The sequence below is a fragment of the Nuphar pumila genome, chromosome 12 (genome assembly GCF_984573655.1).
Source record: "Nuphar pumila chromosome 12, dmNupPumi1.hap1.1, whole genome shotgun sequence".
In the NCBI taxonomy this organism is placed as follows: Eukaryota; Viridiplantae; Streptophyta; class Magnoliopsida; order Nymphaeales; family Nymphaeaceae; genus Nuphar; species Nuphar pumila.
In genome coordinates this window covers 97,448,117-97,471,270 of record NC_143260.1, presented here as the reverse complement: position 1 = coordinate 97,471,270, position 23,154 = coordinate 97,448,117, and the positions used below count along the sequence as shown (strand labels likewise).

The window sequence follows — 23,154 nt, the reverse complement described above, 5'->3', positions numbered from 1 at the left end:
GTTTCTTCTATGTTGGACCCTTGAGAGTATTTTTCTAAGGCGCTCATTTGAGCTTGTTGACCACGCCTAACATAGGTTTGGATTGGTCTATCACTTTCATCTTCAATATTGCCAAGAGGAACATCCTCTAGGTCATTCAACGACTCATTAGAGATTTCCTCTTCTTGAGGAGTCTCATCTTCTTGGGAAAGAAGATCAAATAAGAAAGCATATTCACTTTCGTCAATATCTTTAGTTTTCATAAAACCATTTTCATTTTCCAAAAAGATTACATCTTTGGATACATAGAGTTTGTTATTTTTCAAGTCAAAACATCTAAAACCCTTTTGATTTTCTCCATATCCTAAGAAAACACATTCAATAGCTTTAGGAGATAATTTGTCTCTTTTATGAGTAAGGACAAAACATTTACACCCGAAAATTCTTAATCTATTGAAATCGGGTGTTCTTTCAAATAGTTTTTCACATGGAGATGTATTTTGTAAGGATTAAGATATCATTCTATTTATCAAGTAAGTTGAGGTTAAGGCCGCTTCGACCCAAAAACTCTTTGGAATTTCTTTGGAAATAAGGAGTGTCCTAGTGGTTTCCATGATGTGTCTATGCTTTCTTTCGGCTAAACCATTTTGTAGAGGAGTCCTAGGACACGATCTTTGATGACAAATTCCATTTATTTCTAAATAATTTTGAAATTCATTTGATAGATATTCTCCACCTGAATCGGATCTAAGAGCAAAGATATTACTTGAAAATTGATTTTTGACTATCATATGAAATTTTTTGAAGAAGTCAAAGACTTCGGATTTTAAATTGAGAAAGTAGATCCACACATATCTAGTGTAGTCATCAATGAAAGTAACGTAATAGGAGTATCCTCCTTTAGACATGACCGGGGAAGGACCCCAAACGTCGGAATGGACTAACTCAAAAGGTCTTTTGGACACAAAGGTTCGATTTGGAAACGGGGTGGATTTCATTTTGCCAAAAATACAACTCTTGCAAACAAAATGTTTCTCATTACAAAATTTCTTTCCAAATGGAAAGGAGTACATTTTTGAGAAACTTGGATGTCCAAGTCTTTGATGCCAAATTTCAATATTTTTATCTTGGACATGGTTACAAAAAGAGTTGGTGGGAAGTTTCAAGTTGCTCATGTAATAGAGATCTCCCCTCCTATGGCCTTGCCCAATCTACTTCCCGGACCGGAGATCCTGTATAGAGCAATCTGTAGTTGAGAAGGAGATTTCACATCCATGATCACATATTTAAGCAACATAGAGGAGATTTAAATCAAGTTGAGGTACTACTCTCACGCTTGGCACAAAGAAATCTTTAGAAAAATTTAAGGTTCCAAAACTTTTTACTTGTAAAGATGTACCATCGGCGGTTGAAACATAGGAGTTTTTAGAGTTATTACACAAATCGGAAAGCTCATTTTCAAGAGGAGTCATATGAAAAGAAGCTCCAGAATCAAGGATCCAAGAAGACATACCTGGAGGAGAGGAAGAAGCTATGGCGGCACCCGAGGTTGATGGAATCTTGAGTAGAGTTTGAAGTGCTTCCGATAGTTGGGCAAGAGAAAAAGACTCCTTCCCTTTGATAGTTTCCTCCTTCTTTTGAGTAGCTTCTTCAACGGAGGCAACCTTGTTTTTAGGTGCTTCATTCAACTTAGGGCAATTAGGTCTTATGTGACCCGGTTCTTGGCAATGATGGCAAATGGCTTTTCTATAGTTGCCATTATAATTATTTTTCCTTCCAAAGTGTGGAGGCTTATAGGTTTTTACATGATTGTCGGGTTTAGATACGGCCAAAACATCATCTCCTCCTTTAATCATATGCCAAGACGAGTTTCTTCTTGACATATTTCGGCTATGGCATCTTCCAAGGGAAGAGGCTTAGATCTATGAAGAAGGGAAGATCTAACTTGTTCATATTCGGGCCTAAGCCCGTATAGAAATTAGAAAAAGTGTTCTTTTTCCATTTGTTCTCTTCTTAGTTCTACATCCACACTAGAAACCCACTTTGGTTCTAGTAAAGATAACTCATCCCATAAGGGTCCAAGAGTGCTATAGTAGTCTCTTACACTCATTTCTCCTTGCTTGATAGTCCGGATTTTTTTTTTGAAGAAAGAATTGACGAGCAAGGTCTTTTTGAGTAAACATACCTTTCATAAAGAACCATGCTTCATTAGTCATCCGAAACTTAGCAATGTTGGCGCAAATTTTGAGCTCCACATTGTTCATGAACCAAGCAAGAATCTTCGCATGCTTACTTTCCCAATCTTTCACTTTAGATTGGAGATCTTCAATGGCCTTCATGCGAGCATTTCCTTCAAGAGTTTTCTCTTGATCACCATCCATCTTAGTGAGTTGGAGTTGTGGTTCCGGAATGGTGCCCATAACATATCCCCAAAGTTTTTTACCTTTGAGGTTGTTCTCCATGACGGCGGCCCACATCATGTAGTTGGAGCCATTGAGCTTGAAGGAGAGATCAATCTTTTGTTCCCCTTCCATTTAATCACTCACAAGAGAACAAACGAAGAGATATACAAAAACCAATAATATAACTACTCAACTAGCTATATTAAGAAGAAGAGCATACACAAGGCTCTGATACCATGTAATGAATATGCGAAAAAGCTAAGAGTGCATTAAGCACTTACAACATTCACTAATGAACAAACAAAAGGGCTAACACCCAAACCCACAAGAGACAACACACCATAAAAATATAAATGTCTCTTATTGAAAAAGAGAGAGAGCTCTCAAGAGTGAAGAATACAAGAGGGGTACACCCCTATATATACACAAAAGGAGAGGGGGGATGGCCATAAGGCCTTAAAAGGAGAGCCACCTAGGGGCTCCCCATGTAGTCGTTGGGAGCCCCCAACGGTCACAAATGTGACCGTTGGGGGCCCCATCGACTCCATGGTGGGGCCCCTTTTATGTGAGCAAAAAACATAAAAATAAAAAATATAAATTACAAAAAAGAAAAGGGAAAATAAAAGAAGAATAACAAGTACCCCTATCGGGTACTTGTGAAATGACTAAAATACCCCTATCAGGTATTTTAGACAATTACATATATATATATATATATGAGTTACATGTATTTTAACAGAGTAAACATGGTGCAAGAAATGTCCCAATCTGATACAGATCGGGTAGACCCAGATTCAGGAACCGAGATGGCTAGGGCAGTTGGGCTTTGTGGGGCCCACATAGGTGGCGTTCCCTATTTTTGGCCAGGCTAAAGGGGTATGAAACCCTTTTAATGGAGGGTTATGAGGATGCTACACTCATCACTATAGCATCTATTAGAAAATGACCCATATTTCAAATGGATGTTAAAATTACTTTTCTTAACAAAGAAGTCTACGTGGAACCTCCTCTCGGATTAGGGTTGGCACATGGGAAAGTTCTTTGTTTGCAAAAATCCTTGTATGATATAAAACAAGCAATAAGGCTTGGTATTATCGCTTTAGCAATGTGATGGTTCAACTAGGTTTTAAATCTTGCTACACTGACACTGCATTGTTTATTAGGTCTTTTGATGCAAGTATAGTCATTTTGCTTCTCTATATGGACGATATGATTATCACAGGAGGTATGAAGATATTAAGTAAATTGCAAAGAAATTCTTCAGTACAGCTACAATACCCTTCAATCAATTGAAAGGAAGCCCATTTAGGTTACGGTCACACCTACACTAAAAGTCAAAAACTTATTAATTTTTATATGTAGATATTCTACAAATTGCAAAGAAATTCTTCAGTAAAGGTACAATATCCTTAAATCAATTGAATGAAAACCCATTTAAAGCTCAATGCTGAAATTTCCAAAATTAAAATGAATGTACATCATTAAGCAGAATACTCACAAGTGCTACAAATTTTTTTTTTCTCAGAAAATGGGGTCAGGGGCAAAAGGGGAATATTTACAAGAATTTGGGGTGTTCACAATATATAGCCAATAATCATACATTTTATGAATGAACAAAGCACATCGAAATGGATTGTCACTATGTTCGGGAAGAACACTTGAAGGGACGATTCATTTACCATATGTTCCATCCGAATTTCAGATTGTGGACTTCTTCAACAAAGCTCTCCCTCTACCTCACTTTTTTTCTTCTTAACGAACTTTCGGTGATCTCACTGTAAGTTCGAGGGAGAGTGTTAAAATATGTTGTATTGATATATATATATATAAATATCAGATATACGTATATATGTATATATATTTATTTTTTTGGATATAAACTGAAATACCCATTAGGGGTATTTCAATAATTTCATATTGTAATAGGGGTCAGCCTATACGGGCTAATTTTCTTTTCTTTTTTCTTTTCTTTTATTTTTATTTTTATTTTTTAGTCTTTTTTAAATATAGCTATTTATAACCATTGGGAGGTAGAATGCCATTGCGGTTGAAGGGAAAGTTTTATAGGACGACTATTAAGCCCGCTTTACTATATAGTACGGAATGTTGGGCTGCCAAAAGACATCATATTCAAAAAATGAGTGTAGCTTAGATGCGTATGCTTAGATGGATGTGTGGAAATACAATAAAAGATAAGATTCAGAACTAGGAGATACGTAAGAAGGTAGGCGTTGCACCCATTGAAAATAAGATGAGAGAGAATCGTTTACGGTGGTTTGGACATATTCGACGAAGGCCTAATGATGCTCCAGTTAGAAGGATGGAGAAATGGGAAAATATATTAGTTATAAGAGGTCGGGGTAGGCCTAGGAAGACATGGATGGAGGTGATAGGAAAGGATATGAATGCTTTGAACCTCACCGAGGACATGGCATTGGATAGAAATGAATGGAGGAGAAGGATTCATGTGGAAGATCCAGAATGATTTGCTTTGTTGGTTCATATCGCCGACCCCAATTGTTTTGGGATGAAGGCGTAGTTGTTGTTGTTGTATTTATGTGTGCATTGAACCTGCCAATACTACAAAGCTAATATTCATATGAAACTCAAAGGAGAAAAAAGTAATAACAATTGTATACAGCTAGTATGTTTCAAAGGAACAAATAAGGAAATGTAGGAATGTCGAAGAAAGCAAACATTACCTTCAACACATTGATACGATCAGTTTCGTTAATAGAAACCACCTGGAGTAGAGCACTATTCATAACACCTATGACTGCATGTGATTTCTCTAAACTTTCATTGCCCAGATCATCGTCCATTACCCCCTCACCATCTACATGCTGCAAATTGTTTTTATTTAACAACAGCTGACATCGCATAAGAAATTTCTCCAGAACAAAAAGGAAACCCCATCTAATATAGTTATATTTCGACTTCAGTAGCCCACACAAGATCCATGTTGTCAAAGGAACTGCATTCCAGGTAGAAGGGTCCTGGATTACTAGCATTTCAAGTTGTTGCTGCAACTTTTTCATGTTCATCCAGATACTGCTCGTCTCATTATCACTAATGATATCAGAAACAAGCAGTTCAATAAGCCATGTATAACCATTTTGACGGTATGCAGTCCTTTTTGAGTGAAGAAGGGAATGCAGAGTAGCCCAAGAAAGCCTGACTTTTGCCAAGTCAACATCAGCATCAGTAACGGTATCATGAATGCTTTCAAAAGACTTGAAAACTTTTGTAGTTTGCATCATATCTAAGAACTCTCCATCTAAATGTGTAACCATGCTTATCACTGAATCAAACTCAGTTGTGATATTCTCCAACAGCTGCAAAAAAAAAGGATCAATTAATATAATAGTGTCATAAACTCGTAATATAATCTCCCAGTTTAAAGCTAATTCTGAGAAGACAGCCAATTAGATAACATATTGAACAGAACAACCAAAAACTCTATCAGAATCAAAGAAAATTTTTCAAAACCCAAGAAAAAATGAGGATATAATTTTGACTAATTGCATGCCCAATAATAGAACTTACAGTAGCATTTAAATGACCAAAGATGTGATAAGTAGACATAGCTGAAGATATGGATCTTCTTAAGAGCCCTCCTATGCCATCCACTCCATGCTTGATTGCCATATAAAAAGCTTCAGGCCCATCTACCAGATGAAGCATCATCGCCAGAGGCTGAATCTCATCATCACTATAAAATGAACCTCCAGTAGACAAGGAGATTTCATTCAGTTTGTGCAAAATATAGTCAAAAAACACTGCAAAGAGATTCCTCTTTTCTTCTGCTGAGTTAGCTCTTGAATACTGCAAAATAAAACCCACAAATGATGTTGGAATTCTTGAAAGACTAGTGCTTATAAGTCATTTACAGGAAACATAAAATGACATTTTCTCCTTTATTTTTGTCCCTGTGCTGCTTGGAGGAAGCCTGGCAGATATTGCACAGAGTTTGGGATATCATCTGCCATAGTATTTACATGGAACACCCTGTGTCAGTTCTCTAGCCATGAAAGAACAGAGACCATGAAAAATCATTTCACCTTTTTATTAGGAAGCATAGGTGGTTCTCAGAAAAAAATAGCAAAAAAATTATACTTAGAGTCGAGACCAGGAGGAATGCATAAACCAATGCTTCCATAAATTTGATTGTGTTTTACAACTATAGTTTCCATACCTTTTCATTTGGGATCATTTCCCAGACAAGTGAAAGTCAACAATAATGTCATGGTTTAAATCAATATTTCTCCAGTACAAATATAAAATAAAATTATAAAACAGAGACTAGTCATGGGAGAAATGTTGTATCAGACTACCTGTTTCCTTATAGTTGGATCACCTAGCTTTTGGAAGGCTCAGAATTCCAATTTAGCATGTAAATCTAGGTCGATACATGCAAAAACATCTCTGAACAAGGTTCTAGCATCATGGAATACTTGTTTTATTATACTTTATACATGTGTATTTTATACTCTAAACATAAACTTTTTATTTCTTTCTGATATTTTTATATCTTTTATTTTCTAAGTGTGGAGATTTTCCAGAGATTTATCAAATACCGAAATTGTCACTAAGACTTGCCTTGCCAAGATATAGCCGACATTGATATTTATTTCTATGTTTCCATTTTTCTTTTCATGAATGCTTAGGTGAAACATTAGCATTCATGAAACCAGTAGAGTTTTTACATAAAAGAATGAACATAGATATTATTGGATGCCCAAAGAAGAGCAAAAAAGGAGGAAACTAATGTAAAATGATCAAGTGATTTTACTCTCCAATAGTTTTAACCAGAGTTATCGAAAGCACCATAGGGAGTGGGGAAGCGCTTTTCCACGAAGCGTGTTTTGAAAGCACGAAACGTCGCACTTCTGAAACGTGCTAGGAAGCGCACAAAAAAATTGGGAAACCCTCGCTTTCTAGGTCGCTTCCGAGATGATTCTTGGTTCGCTTTTAAGTTGTCCCATGCTTCCCGCTACCTAAAATTTTGAAAGTGCCTTTTCCCGCTTCCGGTCTTGCTTCCTCGACAGGCAACTCTGGTTTTAACTCTAATTAGTTATTACTATGCATTATTTTTTAAAACATGTTCTAATGTTTCCTTTTAACAATTAAAAAATAAAATGGCCTATTATTTCAAACTATTATCTTATGGTTTAGGAACTAAATTGGCAAGATCAAGAATCATTATTCCCAATTTAGGGAAAGTGTACGAAAGCTCAAGAAAAGCATGTAGGAATCATGGGGCATAGCATGGTTCTCACCACATTTGAAATGCAAGACATCCCATGCTTTTGAGAAAGCATGCTTCTAACGTCTATGTTAAATTAATGTGTACATATTCATTGATAAACGTATATTTATAAATATATGTAATATTAGGGGTATTCTGGTCATTTCGTATAATGTATTTTAGTACAGTCCATTAGGGACTGAAAAGTCTTTCTTTTTTGTTATTTTTAATTGTTAAAGTCAACATGACTGTTGGGAGTGTTAAAATGTAAACTTGTGTGTGTGTGTATATATATATATATATATATATATATATATATATATATATATAATATTTTTCCTTTTTCTGTAATTTTTTTCTGTTTTTGTATTTTGTCATCTAGCTCAATTTGAACTAGAATGACATAACTAGTCAAATCTTAGTTAAGACTTGACTAGCAATAGAGTCGTTGGACTAGAGTCCAACGACTCTATTGAGTCCCTCAATCTCTCCCTCTCTCATAGTGTATATATATAGGGGTACAGCCCCTCTTGTAATGCATGTAAAATGCTTCTTAAGCATTGCTTTCTCCTTGTTCAATAAAAGAATATTTTTATTCCTTTTTGTTTCCTTTTATACCCTTCTTAAGGGCTATGTCATAGACCCGCGTCAACGCGATGCGGGTGTGGCACCCAGTGCAGTCAACCCGACCCTGGGTGCGGTCAACGCACCCAGGGTCATTTTGGTCCATTTTTTGGATTTTTTGTTAAAAATTGCCCTATGAAATGGGTGCGGAATTTAAAAAAATATCTTGGGGTGGGGGTGGGGGTGGGGGTGGGGGTGGGGGTGGGGGTGGGGGGGGCTGCTTGCCTGCTGACCGCACAGCGGGACCCGCGGACCCCCCTTTATATATATATATATATATATATATATATATATATATATATATATATATATATATATATATATATATATATATATATATATGTGTGTGTGTGTGTGTTTTTTTATTTTTTATTTTGCCGCACCCCCGCACCCGCACCCACACCCATGTGACATAGCTTAAGGGTTATGTTAAGACATCATTTCGAATCTCAGTTCGTGTTTGGAAGATCATCATCTCATTTCATGGTATTAGAGCGGTGGAAGTATTAGACCTTAAGAAAAGATGCCTCGATTTCCGTGCTTGTTTGCAAAAGTGTTCGCCACTTGAAGAGAAGTGTTTTATCACTTCGTTGGGAAAGATTCCACATCTTGTTGTATTGTATCTCTTTATTTTTCTCACTTCTCTTCTTGTTTCTCTTCTATCCCTATTCTTTCTCTCTCCTTGTAATCGATGGATGACAATGATAAAGTCACCGTCATGCCAATGAAATTGAGCGATACAAACTATATAACATGGGTATATGGGGAAAAGGCCTATGGGGGATTGTGGATGGTTTTGATTCGGAACCTAAGTTATATCTTACTAAAAAGGAGGGAGATAAAGAGGTTCCTCTATCGGAAGAAGAGAAAATCAAGGCTCTAGCCTCTTACGAGAAAAAATAGAAAGAGTGGAGAATATCTAAGGCATGGGAATACCTTAAAAATATATATTCCCTTAAAGATATTGCACACGTGTGCAGTATCCAAGAAAAAGTTTGAATGATGACCCAAGGATACAAAACAATTCGTGAATATTACAATGGTTTGTCCGAACTTTGGGAAGAACTTTTCCTTTTAGAACCAAAGTGGAATTGTGCCGAAGACATCGAGCTTCGTCAGAAGCAACTCGATGCTGAACATTTTTACCAGTTTATAACTGGATTGAGGCCGGAATTTAAAACCACTAAATCGGCCCCTCTTTCACCGAGGAAAAATTCCTTCTATTGTTGAAACTATTGAAGAATTAACAATGAAAGAAAATAGTCTCCGGAAAGGTTCTTCTAAAACTGAAGATGATTTTGTTCTAATTGTGTCTAGACCAAAGAATCATGTTCGATCTTATAGACCTCCTCACTTTAATCGTCAAAATGGTGACTATGACAAGAAGAAAGTTATTTGTCATCATTGTCATGAACAAGGACACTACAGGCCACAATGTCCCAAACTTAAGGAGCTGAGAGAGAAAAGAGCTACAATTGCTGGATCGAAGCCCAAAGATCAAGATGCACCAATTTCCATGGTCCAACAAAAGTGTCTTTTCTTCATCTGAAGCTTCAATCGGCACAGCAGCCTCATCTTTTTTCGATCCAGGTAAAATTTCTCGGCTCCTTGACTCTGGTGCATCTTTTCATATGACCACAAATAATCAAAGTTTATCCGAATATGTTAAAAACAAAACAAGTGTGTCAAAGGTCTTTACAGCCAATGGGACTTCTTGAAACAGAAGGAATAGGAAATTTTGAAAAAAATTTGTAAAACAAAGAAATTTTTTATTCCAGAAATTAGATATGTTCCCAAATTGAATTTAAATCTTCTATCTGTATCTCAAATTTCTAACTATGGGTGTAATATTTTATTTTCTTCTCATAGTTGTTGGGTATAGGATCGCCAGTCAGGCAAGCTGATTGGGGAAGGCCATACAGAATGACTCTATTACATGGATTTTTTGAAAATGCCGAAGAATGTTTTTTGCTATAATATTCAGAAAATTGAGTTGGAATTGTAGCATAAGAGACTTGCCACCCACATATAGCCAAAATCCAACTTTTTTCAAATCTAGGGAAATTTTGTAACTCTGAATCATTTGACTGTAAAGATTGTACTCCTAGCAAAATGAAAAGATTATCATTTCAGAACAGAACTTTTTTCTCTTAAAGACCACTTGAATTAGTACACTCGGATGTTTGGGGTCCTGCACCAGTAATTTCTAAAGGAGGATTTGCTTACTATGTTATTTTCGTCGATGATTTCTCTCGACATACGTGGATTTACTTTCTTAAACATAAGTCTGAAATATTTTCATACTTTCAAACATTACATAATATAGTTAAAAACAAGTTTCAAAATGATATTACCATTTTTCGCACAGATTCAGGAGGAGAGTTTTTATCCACAGATTTTAAAAATTATCTTAAGTCACATGGCATCACACATCAAAGATCTTGTCCTTATACACCTCAATAAAATGAGCTGGCAGAACGTAAACATCATCATATTATGGAAACCACTAGGACTTTATTAATAGCAAATCAAGTCCCGAAAGACTTTTGGGCAGAAGTTGCCTTAACTGCTACCTATCTTATCAATAGGATGTCATCCTCTTCTTTACAAAATATCGCTCTCATTGAAAAACTTATGAACGTTTCTTCAGACTACTCTAGACTAAGAATATTTTGGTGAAAATGTTTCATATTTACCGACAAAAATGATAAACTTTCTCTCGTGTGATTCCCCGTGCCTTTCTAGGATATGCTGAAAATCAGAAAGGTTATAGGTGTTTTGTCTTCAAAAATAATAGATTATATGTGTCTAGAAATGTTTCCTTTCTCGAAAAGGAGAGCTTCTTTGATTTTTGAAAAACCAAAGGAAGACACTGAGTACTCTTTTTTGTTAGATCTGACATCAAAATCTGATGAATATGATCTTGACTATAACTTTGATAATGATCAAGGAATTATTGATCTTCATCATAATGTTGACAATGAAGAAGTTCATAGAGACACTAGTATCCAATATTCCAAGCGACAAGGGTCTAATCCTCCATGTGCACTTGAAAAATACTCTGACATTCCAACTAGACGATCATCCTGAGTCTCGAGGCCTCCATGAAAGTTTGTGTCATACGAGTCCTTCTCACCTACATATAGGGCAGTCATTGCATTAATTCACTCATACGAAGAACCATTTACGTATCTCAAAGAAAAAAATGATGTCAAATGGATAGAAGCCATGAAAGTTGAATTAGATGCACTAGAAAAGGCTTCTACATGGAGTATTCAAGATCTTCCTCCAGGGAAGAAAACTATAGGATGTCAATGGGTTTATAAAATTAAAACCAAGAGTGATGGCACTCTTGAAAGATATAAAGCCCGATTAGTAGCCAAAGGTTATGCCCAAGAATATGGCATTGATTATGAAGAAACCTTTGCTCATGTAGCTCATATGACAACTGTCAGAACCTTAATTGCCTTAGCCTCTATCAAGAAATGGTTCATTTTTCAAATGGATGTCAAAAATGCCTTTTTAAATGGAAAGCTAATTAAAAAAGTATACATAGAACCCCCTCCTGGTCTAAGTATTCCTAAGGGTAAAGCCCATCACTTACAAAAAGCCTTTTATAGACTTAACTAAGCACCAAAAGCTTGATAGATTTAGTCGTGTTATGATTGATATTGGTTTTCAATTTTGTTTAACTAACACTGTTTTGTTTATTAAGAATTCTGATGCAGGAATCATTGTACTTTTTCTTTATGTGGATGATATGATCATCACTGAAAGCGATAAACAGGGAGTTGAAACGATCAAAACACTTCTTAAATCTCATTTTGAAATGACTGATTTAGGCTTATTGAGATATTTTTTAGGCATTGAAGTTACTTCTTCTCCTAAAGGATATTTATTATCTCAGACTAAATTTGCTTTTGACATTGTTTCCAGGTCTGGTATTACTGATGATAAGAAAGTAGACACTCCAGAAGTTGTTAATGTTAAAATGAAGATTGATGATAGAGAACTTGTTGATCCTACTCCTTACAGACAAATGAAGATTGATGATGGAGAACTTTTTGTCGATCCTACTCCTTACAGACAGCTTGTCAGGGCATTTTCCTATCTATCAATTACCAGACCAGATATACCACATGTTGTTCACACAGCAAGTCAGTTTCAACATGCTCCTACTTCTGTTCATATGAGAGCAGTCATGCGTATTATCAGATACATTCAGTCATCTCTTTCACGAGGACTTTTCTTGTCTTCTTCCTCCTCTCTTGATTTACTTGCATATACTGATGCCGATTGGAGAGGTGATCCCAATAACAAACACTTGACCATTGGTTTTTATGTCTTTTTAGGTGAATCATTAATCTCGTAGAGGTGCAAAAAGCAGCAGAAGGTATCTTTATCATCCACTGAAGTTGAATACAAAGTCATGGCAACCACGACCATGAAAGTAGTTTGGCTCTGACTACTGCTTGATGACATGGGAGCTAAAGCAACAAAAGCTTCACAGATGTGTTGTGACAACAAAAAGTGTGATCTACATTGCAAGTAACAGAACATTCCACGAACGCACCAAACACATCGAAATAGATTGTCACTACGTCAGAGAGGAATATCTACATGGGACAATTGATCTGTCATATGTTACTTCAGAATATCAGTTAGCAAACTTCCTTACAAAGCCTCTCGTTGCTCCCCGATTTCACTTTCTCTTAGACAAACTTTCGTTCATTATACCATAAGTTTGAGGGGGGGGTGTTAAAATGTAAACTTGTAAATTTATATATATATATATATATATATATAATATTATTATTATATTATTATTATTATATATATAAATAATATTTTTTCTTTTTCTGTTTTTTGTATTTTGTCATCTAGTTCAATTTAAACTAATGACATAACTAGTCAAGTCTTAGTTAAGACTTGACTACCAATAGAGTCATTGGACTATAGTCTAACGGCTCTATTTAGAGTCGTTGGACTGAGTCCAACGACTCTAGTGAGTCCCTCATTCTCTCCCTCTCTCATATTGTGTATATATAGGGGTATAGCCCCTCTTGTAATGCATGTAAAATGTTTCTTAAGCATTGCTTTCTCCTTGTTCAATAAAATAATATTTTTATTCCTTTTTGTTTCCTTTTATACCCTTCTTAAGTGTTATGCTTAAATGTCTTGTTAAGACATCATTTCGAATCTCAGTTCGTGTTTGGAAGATCATCATCTCGGTTCAGGGAGGTCAGTCCAATGACTTATGGACTGCCTCCCTTTATGTAATGTGAGGCTCTAAAAATAGAGCCTCACCTCCCCTTGTATGTGTATGCTTTACAAAAGCATTTGATGAGTATTAATACAAAATCCTTTTTCTATGCTCTTGTGAGCTATATGTTTTTGTGATCTTGTGGGTTTCATATTTTTGTATCTCTTTTATGAGATTGTTATTGGTCCATTAGAGACCATATTTTATTTGTGCACTTGTGTAGCCGTTTGTTGGCATTGTGTCAGAGCTTGAAAGCTATCTTTGGATTATCCTACTTGTGGTTATACTCTTCATCTTTAGTCTTCATCCAAGCCTTCTACACAAGAATCCTTCGTTATGGGAGAAAGAGATGTTGCCTTTGTGATCTCCTACAAGCTCAATAAAAACAATTATTTAATGTGGGCAACCGCTATGGATAATCACATCAAAGGTAAAAAGTATGAGATTTTGTTAGTGAAACCACTAATGAACCTCAACTCAAATTGACAAGAAAAGAAGATCAAGTCAAAGTTCTATCCGAAGAAGAAAAAGAGAAAGCTTTGCAAGAATATCAAAACAAGTTTGAAGATTGGGAAGCTAACAATGCTCAAATTCTCTCATGGTTCATGAATACCATAGAGTTCAAAATCGCCACCAACATCATCAAGTTTAAAAGGGCATGTGATGCATGGATTTTTCTAAAGAGTACCTTCATCCAAAAAGATATGCCTTGGCTATATTATCTTCAAGACAAGGTACGTAATACCAAACAAAGAGATAAAAGTATAAGAGACTTTTATAGTATTTTATCTCCCATTTGGAATGAACTAGCTATGTTAGAACCAAAATGAGAAGGTTCGGCTATTGAAATAAGGTCACAATTAGAAAGATAAAATCTTTTCTCTTTTCTTTATAGTTTCCGAACGGAATTTGAGCAAGTTAGGTGCTCCATGCTTCATAGGACTTTGAATCCTTTTATAAGTGAGCCGCTTGCTCAAATTTGCCAAGACGAAACAAGACTTGGAATACACAAGTCTAATGATGAGGTTTTTGTCGTATCAAGACTCGAAAATTTTGTAAAAACATATAAACCACCTCACTCTAAAAGAAAATTCAATAAAGAATGACATAATGGGGGAGGAGATAAAGAAGGATACAAAGGTAAAATCATTTGTCATCATTATAAAGAACCGGGGCATATAAGACCGGATTGTCCCACGTTTAAGAAAGTGGCCGCCATAAGTGAAGAACCTGAAGAATCAAAGAAAAGGAACAGCTTCAATGATTTGACCATTGCCCAAATAGCAGAGGCCGTCTCGCAAATTCTTAAAGTCACTCCTACATACAACGTCGTCATCTCCTCCTCTTTTCCTACAGGTAAGTCTTCTTGGATTTTGGATTCGAGAGCCTCTTTTTACATGACTCATAATAAGTCTCTTTTATCTGATTACACTAATTCATATTTTATGTGTATCAATCGCCGATGATACTTCTTTAAAAGTTAAAAGTAGAAACCTCGGCAATATCTCAAAAAACTTTTTTATTCCAAATGTGAGGGTTATTCCAAAATTAGACTTAAAATTTTTTTCAGTTTTTCAAATTTCTGATTATGGATGTAAAGTATTCTTCTCATCTAAGGCTTGTTGGGTGCAAGATCCCCGGTCAGGGAAGCTGATTGAGCAAGGTTATAGAAGAGATCTTTACTATATAGATTTCTTATGTTTACCCAAAAACTCTTTGTAATCATGTCAAAGACATTAATTTAGATCTTTGGCATAAAAGATTAGGACACCCAAGTATATCCAAATTATCTTGTTTTCCATTTATTGAAAAATTTTATAAAGATAAAGATTTTGTAAGTGAAGATTGTATACTTGAAAAAATGCAAAATATGCCTTTTGGATCTAGACTCCTTGTCTAATCAAATTTTTTAATTAGTGCATTCGGATGTATGGGTCTCGCTCCCATTATGTCAAAAGGTGGTTATTCATATTGTGTTACATTAATAGATGATTTTAGTAGACATACTTGGATATACATCCTTGAACTCAAATCTAAAGTCTTTTCGTGTTTTAAAAACTTTCATAATCTTGTTAAAAATCAATTTAAAACAAATATTAAAGTCTTCCGCTCTGATTCAGGGGAGAGTTTCTTTCAAATGAATTTCAATTATATCTAAAAACTCATGGTACTGTACATAAAAGATCTTGTGCTAGGACCCCCCCCCCAAAAAAAAGTGGTATTTCCGAAAGAAAGCATTGTCACATTATTGAAACTACTAGAACCCTACTTATTTCAAAAAAAAATCCAAAAAAAAATAATTGGACGAAGCCGCCCTCACCGCGTATATATAATAAATAGAATACCTTCTCAAACGTTGGAAAACAAATCTCATACTGAAAAACTTTTTAAAATTTCTCCCGAATTGAAAAGGCTAAGGGTATTTGGATGTAAATGTTTTGTACTTCTTGAAAAATATAACAAACTCTCTCCTAAAGTTATAAAATATGTTTTTCTTGGATATGTCAAAAATCAAAAAGGCTATCGATGTTATGATCAACAAATGATAAACTTTATGTTTCTAGAAATGTTACTTTTCTTGAAAATGAAAATAGATTTGATTTTGAAAAAGCTAAGGAAGAATCCAAGTATGCCTTCTTATTTGATTTGTTACCTAAATCAAATAATGAAATTGTTGATGATAATGACATTGTTAATTTTGAGTCTATTAATGACTCAAGTGAAGAAAGAGAATCAACTCAATACTCTAAACAAGACAATGAGAAGCATCCATGTGATTTTGAAAGATGAAATCAATCAAGAAATTTTAAAAAAACTAGTGTTAGAAGATCTAAACGAATACATAGGCCTCCAAATAGAATTGTCTCTTATGAATCCTTCTTCAAACTATAGGCATTGTCTTCTAGCAATTCATCCATATCATGAACCATCTAACTACAACGAAGCTAAAAACATATAAGAATGGGTTGAAGCCATGAAAATAGAATTAGATGCATTATACAAGGCCCATACTTGGGCAATTCAACCTCTTCCCAAGGGAAAGAAGACAATAAGGCGTAGATGGGTCTTAAAATCAAAACAAAAAGTGACAGGTCCCTAGAACGATATAAAACAAGATTAGTTACAAAAGGATACTCTGAAGAATATAAAATAATCATAAAGAAACATTTGCGTCAGTAGCTCGCATAACCACAGTTAGGGTTGTAGTTGCAGTAGCATCCATTAGAAAATGGCCTATATATCAGTTAGACGTTAAGAATGTATTCTTAAATAAAAATTTAAATGGTGTACATGGATCCTCCCCCTGGTTTGACTATTGAAAATAGGATGGTTCTTCGTCTTCAAAAAGCTTTGTATGGGCTTAAACAATCCCCTAAAGCATGGTATGATCGGTTTAGTGATATTGTGTTGAACCTTTGACTTAAATTGTGTTACACTTATACTGCTCTTTTTGTAAGATCTACAAGTACCTCACTTATAATTTCCCTTTTGTATGTTGATGATATGATCATCACTGAAACTAATCAGAAGAAAATTAAAAAAAAATAAAATTATGCTTAAAAAATCTTTTGATATGACTGACCTTGGTTTTTTGAGATATCTTTTAGGAATTGAAGTAGCCTACTTGCCAAGAGGGTACATTTTGCATCAAATCAAGTTTGCAGCTGATATTGTTGAGCGTTTGAGAATTTCTGACACAAAATATGTTGATACTCCTGAAGTGATAAATACAAAAATGAGAATTGAAGACGGAGTTAGATGATTCAACTCCTTATAAGCAACTTATCGAATCATTAATATACTTGTCTATTATCAGGTCAGACATTGCGCATGCAATGCAAGTCAGTTTCAACCTATGTCACATGGATTCGGCCAGACATGTGTCGCACCCACGTCAATGTGATGCGACGCAGGTGTGGGTGAGGCACCCGGTGCGATCAACCCGACCCTGGGTGCGGTCAATGCACCCAGGGTCATTTTGGTCCATTTTTTGGCATCCGCCGAGAGGAGGGACCATAGCTTGTCAATGTTGACGATGTGGCAGTAGAACTTGTTCCTGAGCTTGTGGAAGTAGCGCATACCGACCTTGCCGAAGTACCCAGGGTGGCACTTGTCGAAGAGGATTCGGTGGTGATGCAGGCCTCCGGCGTTACAGCGGCCTCAGGGGTGCTTTCGGTGCTTCCCGATCCGGCTGTGCCCGACGCTCACATGACCCCTCTTGTGATTCTTCTTGAACCGAGTGGTCATCTTCTCCCAGCGACTACGAGGATAAAGGGAAGAGATGAAGAAGAGGAGCAACGGCGATTAGGGTTTTTGAGCATTTGGGGAAGCGGGTATCTCCTTTTATTGTGGCTAAGGAGATGAGAAATTACCGAAACAGACAATTCTCATTCAAAATTGGCAGATGAGCCCCTGTGGGATGGGAGTTCGAATGAACTGGATTCGGGTGGACTTCTTATCCGAATCCGACCCATTATTAAGGGATTTCGATCCTAAATTAAGATCCAAATTTACTTTCGGGCTTACATGTTTGGATATTGGAATCTTCTGAATTCTCATTTGAATTCAAGATTGTTACTTACTCTTGAACTTTATTTGGATTAAGATCTGATCCATTTAGTCTTTTTTACATTCAAAAACTTATTTTCCAATTTTTCTATTGGATCCAGTATGATCATTCAAAATTCAGATCTGGATCCGAAGTGACTACATTGGAACTAGTTTGGATCCAAAATCAGATTCGGACCTGCTGCACAATCCAGCCTGTATCATACCCATTTGAGCCACTAATTGGAGAACTTCGACTCGGATCCTGTATCCGATATGGGACTAGCGCCCAAGACTTCTTGGTTTCTTCTTAAGTTAAATAGGAAGGAATATGGATGAGGTGAATGGAATTTGAATACGTTTTGTTTCACTGAATGGTATCCCCAATATTGACCTGCGCCGGGGGAAACCCCGATCTCTCTCTCTCTCTCTCTCTCTCTCTCTCTCTCTCTCTCTCTCTCTCTCTCTCTCTCTCTCTCTCTATATATATATATATATATATATATATATTATTAAGGGATTTCGATCCTAAATTAAGATCCAAATTTACTTTCGGGCTTACATGTTTGGATATTGGAAATCTTCTCAATTCTCATTTGAATTCAAGATTGTTACTTACTTACTCTTGAACTTTATTTGGATTAAGATCCCATCCATTTAGTCTTTTTTACATTCAAAAACTTATTTTCCAATTTTTCTATTGGATCCAGTATGATCATTCAAAATTCAGATCTGGATCCGAAGTGACTACATTGGAACTAGTTTGGACCCAAAATCAAATTCGGACCTGCTGCACAATCCAGCCTGTATCATACCCATTTGAGCCACTAATTGGAGAACTTCGACTCGAATCCTGTATCCGATATGGGACCAGCGCCCAAGACTTCTTGGTCTCTTCTTAAGTTAAATAGGAAGGAATATGGATGAGGTGAATGGAATTTGAATCCGTTTTGTTTCACTGAATGGTATCCCCAATATGGACCCGCGCCGGGGGAAACCTCTCTCTCTCTCTCTCTCTCTCTCTCTCTCTCTCTCTCTCTCTCTCTCTCTCTCTCTCTCTCTCTCTCTCTATATATATATATATATATATATATATATATATATATATATATAATTTTTTTTTTGCCGCACCCCGGCACCCAAGGTTTTTGAAAGTGTCGCACCCGCACCCATGTGACATAGGTTTCAACATGCGCCAACATCGGTTCACATGAGTGCAGTATTAAGAATAGTTCGATACATCAAGAAAACTATATCTAAAAGGCTATTCTTATCATTTTCATCATCTTTAAACCTTATTGCTTATACTGGAGATCTCAATAATTGTCACTCAACTACAGGTTTTGGTGTGTTTGTAGGTGATTCCCTCATTTCTTGGTGATGCAAAAAATAACAAAAAGTGTCTTTAGCTTTCACGAAAGTTTAGTACAGGGTGACCACTGAGGTTGTGTGAATGAGATCATTACTTTCAGATATGGGTGTTGATGTCAAAACTATGTTGTGATAACATAAGTACCAGCAATCACACATTTCATGAGCAGACAAAACATATTGAGATGGATTGTCACAATGTTCGCGAAGAATATTTGAAGGGAACGATTGCTTTGCCATATGTTCAATCCGAGTTTCAGATTGCAGAATTCTTCACCAAAGTTCTTCCTCTACCAAGATTTTTGTATCTTCTTAGCAAACTTTCGATGATTTCACCGTAAGTTTGAGGGAGAGTTTTAAAATACTATGTACATATTCATTGATATATGTATATTTATAAATATACATATATCAAGGGTATTCCGATCATTTTGTATAATGTATTTTAGTACAGTCCATTAGAGACTGAAAAGTCTCTTTCTTTTATTTTTTTTTGTTATTTTTAATTGTTAAAGTCAACATGACTGTTGGGAGGTCAGGTTGACTGTTGGACTGCCTCCCTTTATGTAATGTGAGGCTCTATAAATAGAGCCTCACCTCCCCTTGTATGTGTATGCTTTACAAAAGCATTTTATGAGTATTAATACAAATCATTTTTTTGTTATGCTCTTGTGAGCTTTATGCTTTTGTGATTTTGTGGGTTTCATATTTTTGTATCTCTTTTATGAGATTGTTATTGGCCCATTAGAGACCATATTTTATTTGTGCACTTGTGTAGCCCTTTGTTGGCATTGTATTTGTGCACTCTTGTTTCATTACAGTCTATACTGAAACCTCATGCAATTTCATAAACTGAAATAGTTGAACAAGTATCTGCATTTTTACATGTACTCTGTATAAGGAGTATCTAACATCGAGTTCATGAGAGCACACACCCATCTAGCCAAGGCGGGCTGTTTTAGTTTGGGGAGTGATAGAAGACTGGACAGGAAGCAGTAAGCAGAACTAAGAGCTTGATCCAATCATGTGTTGCCACTTGTAACTGTACAGCAGCACTTTTCCAAAAATGCCCTATATTATTTGTTGTAAACGTACAGCAGCATTCTATTGGTGGCTTGTCCTTAATGCAAGTTATACTCAAAGTACTGCCAATCTCATGGTCCAATTAATGGTATATTTCTCCCAATGTTTCCCATCATCAGCTTCCACTTCAGCTTAGCCAACAAACAAAGCAACCACAATTTGCTACCAAGGGAAAAAAATAATGTCCATTATCAAAAGGGTCAAAACAAGCCTTAATCAGCTGATATAAATAGTGCAGCAACTGGATTGTGTGAAAAGCTTGTTCACAACGAAGAAAGAAATCACCACACAAACATCTTTCAATTCTCAGATATATTGAAAATGCTTAAGGAAAGAAAAACACGTAAAAATAAACTGATGGAAGAAAAATAGAACTGCGACAAAGAGAGGAAAAAGCGCCTAATCTTTTACACCAAACAGCAAATTGAAACACAGTTTATCTGACTTACCTCCATGCAGACAAACTCGATTCCACCAAGCAACTCAACTTGTTCAACAGAAAACACTGGAACCTCTGAAACGGCATTATCGGAGCCATCTGGAACTTGGTAGAAAAGGTTTGTAAGCATACAGATAAGCTTGCTATGAAGTTCCTCTGCCCAAGAATGCTGTCGACTTATCTCCAAAAGAGATTTAATGACCTGAGAAGACAACAAAATAAATAGTGGTTGAGGCCAAGACAATACGTTCACGTATCCTTCAATCAGCTCAAGCATTTAAATAGCCATTCTTTCAGTACCATACGCTGTCACATGGGTGCGGGTGCGGGTACGGGTACGGGTGTAGAGCAATTTCAAAAAATTTGGACACGGGGACATGGCTATACATATGTATATATATTTTTTTTTAAATATATATATATATAACAATAATAAGACTTGGTCAAAGTTGTGCCCATTAGGGGACATGGCTATATATATTTTTTTAAATATATAAAAATATCATTTTTTTTTAGTTTTTATACGTCTTTTGCCCTAAAAATTGGACAAAAATAGAATCAGTCAAAATTGACCGAGTACAAAATGTGGACAGACTCGGCCCCGGTGAGTTGACCGAGTCCGACACTTGGTTGACTGTGTCCGCCCCGTGTCCGAAGCCGTACCCATGTCGGGGCGTGTCAACGCGGGTGCGTCGACCTTATAGCAGAGTCCGTGTGACTTAGACCATAGGTTTTCTTAGACAAGGTCAGGTTTAGATTGTACATCTTACGTTGTAGCATAATCAAAACCAACTAGACTTCATAAGAATTAAAAAGAGGGGCGAAAACCACACAGCAATTTATCCTACAGTTATGTCAATGACTTTAAGTGCAACAAGATATAATGATTATCATGTGTAATAGTAAAACACAAATTTTCTCTTCTTCATCTCTTCTTAGCTGTGAATTGTATAAGGCCATACACCTGGTTGCCAAAGGACCTAATTGACTACCTCCTAATTTTTCAACAGTGCTAGTGTATGCTAAGTTGCTGACAACATGATTAATGAAAACTGCTTTTCTAGCAGCTTTGGAAAAGTCAAAAGCAAAAAAAGAAACTTGATTGCTTCAGCTGAAGGATTCAACATCACTCCATTATTTCCATGGGTTTGAAGCTGAAATACCAAACTCTTCTGTCATAGCACAACAGCATTGGACACAAAAAACTCTTAGCAAACAAACCCAGCTTCATGATACTGATGATTCTGACCTACTATAATACTACCATCAGGTCACTAGACTTTTCAGCACTTCATGTTCAGACTCAGGATCGTAAATCTTTCACAGTACATAAGTGCAATAAGCACCACCAGGCCACCAGCCATGTGGAGGCAGGTTAAAGAAAAAAGAAACCAATGTGAAAAATTATTAGACTGCTCAAGTTCGCTATAAACTTCAGCTAATGCTTGAGGTACACTTGTACCCACCAAAGCATTAGATGCCATACTTAAGCTTCTCCTCTGGCTCCACACTTCATTTAAGACTTGAAAGCTTAACTTTTTAATAATTTATAGCAATCAATGAAAATTCTCCTCCGGCTCCACATTTCATTTAAGACTTGAAAGCTAAATCTTTTAATAATTTATAGCAGTCAATGAAAATTGAAAAGGAAGTGGGAACTTCCAATCCATTACGTTAAAGGACTGTGCCAGTAAGCCAATAAACCCTATCTTAAACTGACAAAAGTCAACCATTTTTCAAGCCTCGTCATTTGCATGTTAGGCATAAGAAGTAGCCGCTTTCTGCATGCAAGTCCACTCCTTGAAATTTAATTATTTGGTCTATCAATTAAGCTCAAGCTTCTTCCAAGCAGCTCAGCCTGCTTAGCAGTCCTAATGCAAGAAAGCACATAGTACTACAGCAAAGATGTCCATTTTGCATCTTACCTGGCAGCATAAAGGGTTCTAGGATTGTCTAGGGCATATAAATGGTATAAAAGCAGCTCATTTCTCATATATCCGAGGATTAGAGCATGTAACTACAAACCATAGTCTTGGGGTTTCGAATCCCTCCTCACCCACAACTGGCCTCAAAGGGGAAGGGCTCATCCTTTTCTCATATATATATATATATATATATATATATATATATATATATATATATATATATATATATCAGTCTCGACCACGGTTACCGGAAGCGCCATAGCATATGGGAA

At 36.2% G+C, this 23,154-nt stretch overlaps 1 protein-coding gene across 4 annotated transcripts in view; it reads right to left on the bottom strand.

Moving 5' to 3' along the window:
• The window catches only part of LOC149821257 (uncharacterized), a 107,076-nt gene that overhangs the window by 9,731 nt on the left and 74,191 nt on the right, over positions 1-23,154 (bottom strand). For all 4 annotated transcript variants that reach the window (XM_089981685.1, XM_089981684.1, XM_089981686.1 and 1 more), the window contains exons 11-13: positions 20,968-21,159; positions 5,928-6,206; positions 5,084-5,716 (exon numbers count right to left, since the gene is read on the bottom strand). In XM_089981685.1, the coding sequence (XP_089837811.1) occupies positions 5,084-5,716; positions 5,928-6,206; positions 20,968-21,159 (1,104 nt within the window). The remainder of the gene's footprint in view (positions 1-5,083; positions 5,717-5,927; positions 6,207-20,967; positions 21,160-23,154) is intronic.